Below are 5,481 nucleotides of genomic sequence, written 5' to 3'. Positions count from 1 at the left end.
GGTGTTATCAGTTTTGCTAAATTCTGTATCTCCAAGCATAACATACAATAATCTCCTAATGATCCACTTAATAATGCTCCCATCTTCCAGGCCCAGGTGGTCCTGGGCATCTTGGTTGATAGGGTGGTGGCACAACCAGCTCAATACGGATGGCTTGACTCATCTGGGCTAGTAGAGGGGAGAAATGTCAGAGAGTCCAAAGTGGAAATTACCCTCCCTTGATTTCACAGGAGCAGTTCAAAGGACCAGATTCAAGCCCTCCTGACTTGGCTGGCTCCCTGCTTCAGGGTTTTGGGCTCACCTGGGCTAAGTGAGTGACCACTAGGGTTATATAACTTTTATAGAGCTCTAAAGAATAGTTTCCTGGCCTATTTAATGTCTCTTCTTCCCCCTAGCTGATCCCTGAAATAGTTAGTCTGTAAACCATAAAAATTGATCAGTGCCATCAACTTTATCCCCTATAGAAGTGATCTGTTTTTCCTTTCAACTCCCATGGCTCCTGATTTGTATAACTTTTTGAACACCCAGTATTGACTTGTATTGTGTTCACTGTCTGCATCATTCATAAAGCTGGCAAATGCTCTTTATGTGCAATAGGATCTCATTAAATGACTGCTGAATAAATAACACAAATTTTTACCATTATCCCTGATAATGCAGTATGTTGACTCTGTAATCATTAAATTGCCACTTTTGAGGGGATAATATACACATATACTCAAGCTTCATATTTTGTTCATGTAGTTTAGATGTTATTTATAATTTATTAAAAAGTGTGCATTAAATATCTATCAATATAATGGGTGTTCTACATGAGAACAGACAATAGCAGTTTTACCAAGGATTCAAAAAAGAAAAGGTGAAATTCTTATAATTTTTTTCTGTTCTCTTGAAACCCAAGTTTTATTCCTTGTTCTAGAGTAGATCACTGCAAAATTAGGATGTGAAAACCAAACTGTTTTAGAAATAAAACTTAAGTCACATTAATAAGACTTGCAGAATACTTAAGTTACAAGGAGTAGCAAAATAGACACGTTTGTTAATGCTTTTTACAGAAGAGAAAAATCATGGATCACAGTTATGGAAGGAAACAAGTTAATTTTTTAAAAGATTTATTCTTGGCTTTAAACATATTTATAATTAGATTTGAAAACATGATATTATATATAAATTGAAAGCATTAAAACATCTGATTTAAGAACTTCTTCATGCTATTAACTCCTAGTTAGAACTGCTTTATCCCTTTTCTCTATTAAACATAAGAAAGTAACAAGTAAGGCTGCGTGCGGTGGCTCACGCCTATAATCCCAGCACTTTGGGAGGCTGAGGCGGGTGGATCACCTGAGGTCAGGAGTTTGAGACCAGCCTGGCGAACATGGTAAAATGCAATCTCTACTAAAAATGCAAAAATTAGCTGGGCATGGTGGTGCATCCCTGTAATCCCAGCTACTTGGGAGGCTTGAGGTGGGAGAATTACTTGAACCCGGGAGGTGGAGGCTGCAGTGAGCCAAGATCATGCCACTGCACTCCAACACGGGCGACAAAGTGAGACTCCATCTCCAAAAAAAAAAAAAGAAATAACAAATGAGAGTATCATCTTAAATTGAACTAATCTGCTTTTGTGGTAAGTTTAAAAGGGCATAGGCTCTGGGTCCTGTGACAGTGCTAAAAATAAAGCAGGCAGAATCAGTGCCAATTTGAAAGCAAGATATTTTCTCAGGTTTGAGTTTGGATGACCATTTTGTTGGGGGGAAAAAAAAAACAACTATGAAATCTTCTGATTTAAAGTATTTGAATTTTTAGTTTTAATTTCAGAGATCACACTGGAATAGTAAAAAGGAATTAGAGTTACATTGAGGGTTCTATTTTTCTTATAATCATGCTGACTTAGGGATGAGGAATTGCTCAAAAGGAAACACCACTCTATCACATTCATCCTGCCTTTTGAACAGGATGGAACTACAGCAGAACCAACACATGCATTAAGGAAAACTATTTCATAGTGAGTTACCTTTAAAAAAAAATTCCCTAAAGTAGTAGCTAAACTAAAAGGAATTATTTGCATAAAAATAACTGTACTAAGAGACCTCATTTCATTTAATGACAGAATCTAAAAGAAAATGGTGTTTATTTCACTTGTAAAATAATACTTGTAGTGATCAAATCCAAAGATTTAAAGATTTTCTTTCCCCATTCTTTTTTTCTTTGTAAAGATGGGGGTCTCCCTATGTTGCCCAAGCTGGTCTTGAACTCCTGGCCTCAAGCACTCCTCCCACCTCAGCTTCTCAAAGTGTTGGGATTACAGGCATGAGAAACTGAGCTCGGCCAGAGATGTTTTTCTTGATTAGTTAATAAATTACATTTAGTTTTAAGATATGCAACTGAAGCAAAAGTATACCAATACAGAGTCGGGCCAAGAACATCTGATATACAAATGCTTAGGTAAATTTGAAACTAATTTCTTTTCTCATTGTGCAACGTACGTACTAACGTGTGGTTTGAAATTATATCCAGTTTTACAAACTGGAAAGGTTAAGCGTCAATAATTTATTGTCACCTTTGCAAATGCTCATATTTTTTAGTTGTAATTGTGTCCTGCTTATTATTCTCACATTCTTCTTTACCGGAGTGGGAACGCTCCTGTTCTTTGATCAGAGATGTACTACAACGTCTTTTCAGTCTGAGATAATCTTTTGAACTGGTGGGAGTAGTCCTAGTGGATTCACTGACAGATATAAATTGTTTTTCTCCTGTTGAACCAGACAAAAGAGCTTGGGTATTTATCAATGCAAGTTCTTCATCAGCTATTGAATTACTTTCCGAAAGAGAAATTTCATTCAATTTTTTAAATGGAGTCATCTGAGGAGAATTCAGTTCTTTTTTCTTTATGGGTGTTTCGTATTTGGTGCCACAACTCCTTGGTGGCTGAAATGCCTTCTGTGCAGCTGGAGAAACAAATGTACAAATGGGACTAACAGGTGGAGGTAAAGGCAGTCTACTCAAGAAATCCAAGGCTCTTCTCCTTTTGCAGTTTTTTTGGTCATCAATCTCTTTCTCCCCTTTACAAGACTTTGAAGTTATCTGGGCTGATACAGGTGTGGAAACAGACTTCCTTTTGGCCATACAAAGTGATAAAGGACTTTGATAATATAGCTCACAATTAGGAGAAGATATCTGACAAAAAAATTAAAACGTAGCCTATCATAATTACATACTAACATAAAAAACTAAATCGAAGTAACTTTTTTCATTGGAAATATTTAAGCACGCAAATATTACATACAATCTCCCTCCCCTAATTGCTAATAGGTTAGATGATTTCAATTCACATTATTCCTATTCTAGATGGAAGTAATTTTGCATAAGAGCATATAAAATGACATTAAAAGAAAGGAAGAAGAGGAATAATCACAGTAAAAGATTAAAAGGAGGTAGGGGACACCACTTACGCTTCAATCTTTTCTTTTTTATTATTAACAGATTAAACAAACATAAACATTTTAAAGCCATCTTAAGAACACACACTACCTGGGTTCTAACATCTACTTTTCTAGCTTTATGACTTTATTAGGCAATTGTTTAACCTCTCTCTATGCTCTCTATAGATGAGTCTCCTCATCTATAAAATGAGGATAATACAGTAAAGTCCTCACTTAACATCATTGACAGGTTCTAGGAAACTGTGACTTTGAGTCAAACAATACATAGCAGGTCTTTGAGCAATGTCATTTCCTTCAACATCGTTTTGTTAGAACACTGATGAGAAAAATAAATGGTTTTGTTATATATCACTTCCCTTAAAATCAGTTTCCAAAAACCTATTGACAATGTTAAGGAGGATGTAGGTTTTATCTCATGGGGTTGTTATGAGGATTAAATGAGTTAATATAGATACCCTTAGCAAGTATTAGCTATTTAAGAATCAGCCATTAGCCAATATTAAAGACTTTAGCTTGATTTGCATCTACTGTGATTTAACCACTTAAACAGCTTAGAAACAGCTTACAAACAGCTTAGAAACAACCCTAATTGTATGGAACAGTGAAATAAATAGGCAAAAACACTTTTCAATCACATGTATATGAAAGCATCTGTTTGGAAAGTTTGCACCCAAAGTTTCATATCTTGCTTCAATAAATAAAATTTCTAAATAACCTATATTTATAGGAACCACATAACAACACTTTCTAATTAAGTTTAATTACATTTTACCATGTTTACTAGGTATACAACAGAATATACGATGGCCTCCATATATAATACTTATAATATTCCTTGAGTTTACATTAACTTACCAGAAGCTTATTTCCTGTACCAGGAATGATTTGAGCAGTGTACGACTCTGAAGTCCAGTCTTTAATTGGGGTGGACCACTTGGGATCATTTGCATGCAGTATATGCATAAGCTTGTTTTCTGCTTCATTGCAAAGTATATCAATATTCTAAGAAAATAAGCGGAAAAGTTGCTTTATAAATTGCAAACCCACATGTTTGTTTCCGAAGGTATTTCCTTTAAAAACAGAAATGAAAAGTTCAGACCAAAAAAGAATGAAAAACCAAAAATGTGATACCAATTGTCAAACATGCCAATGCAAAATTACAAAAACCAGTATCAGTGATTTAGGGGAATCTAGCTGATAGGGAGAGGGGAAGAGAGAAAAAGTATGTGTGTCTGAAGGAAAGAGATCTCCTTAGTCATCTAGTTTAATCAGCAAGCTGTCATATGATCTGAATTGAAGCTGGAAGATTGGGGCTCAAGTCCCAGCTCTATTTACTACTTAATAGCTGGGAATCATCTCACATCTATAAAGGTACTTCGTAGGTTAGTGAAAAGAGAGAATTGCCTCACCTACCTCACGTCTGTTCCAAGAATTAATTGAAATAATGTAGAGGTTAAACTACATGAAACTGTTGTTTGAAAAGTCACAGCTGGTCAAATATCAGCAATTTCATATGGTTTAACCTAATTCATGACAGTATTTTGTAAAACTTTAAAATGCTATGTAAATGACAGTTGTCTCTTCAGCAGGACTAGTAAACCGCCTCTGAAGATGTCTCAGAGAAAATGTGGGGTGTAGGCCGGGCTCAGTGGCTCATGCCTGTAATCCCAGCACTTTGGGAAGCCAAGGTGGGCAGATCACTTGAGGCCAGGAGTTCGAGACCAGAGTGCCCAACATGGTGAAACCCTGTCTCTACTAAAAATACAAAAATTAGCTGGGCGTGGTGACACGCATTTGTAGTCCCAACTACTTGGGAGGGTGAGGCAAGAGAATCGCTTGAACCCAGGAGGTGCAGACTGCAGTGAGCTGAGATTGTGCTACCGCACTCCAGCCTGGGGATGACAAAGCAAGACTCTATCTCAAAAAAAAAGAAAATCTGGGGGGTAAGTAGTAGATACACTGTATGGGAACTAAATAATGAATACAACTCCCACCCCTAATTGAGAAACTAGATATAGCAGAGTGTTATTCATTATGCATA

At 36.3% G+C, this 5,481-nt stretch overlaps 1 protein-coding gene across 2 annotated transcripts in view; it reads right to left on the bottom strand.

Moving 5' to 3' along the window:
- Window positions 1-5,481, bottom strand: part of BRCA2 (BRCA2 DNA repair associated) — a 92,875-nt gene that overhangs the window by 4,398 nt on the left and 82,996 nt on the right. The window contains exons 26-27 of one of the 2 annotated variants that reach the window (XM_003913740.5): window positions 4,296-4,442; window positions 1,455-3,174 (exon numbers count right to left, since the gene is read on the bottom strand). In XM_003913740.5, coding sequence (XP_003913789.3) covers window positions 2,554-3,174; window positions 4,296-4,442 — 768 coding nt within the window. In that variant the 3' untranslated portion in view covers window positions 1,455-2,553. Of the gene's footprint in view, window positions 1-1,454; window positions 3,175-4,295; window positions 4,443-5,481 lie in introns of those variants that run through there. The other variant, XM_021929368.2, reaches the window with a different exon arrangement.

This window comes from Papio anubis, chromosome 15 (genome assembly GCF_008728515.1).
Source record: "Papio anubis isolate 15944 chromosome 15, Panubis1.0, whole genome shotgun sequence".
Classification (NCBI taxonomy): Eukaryota; Metazoa; Chordata; class Mammalia; order Primates; family Cercopithecidae; genus Papio; species Papio anubis.
The sequence above is the reverse complement of the archived record's forward strand: the minus strand, read 5'-3'. Positions and strand labels throughout refer to the sequence as shown.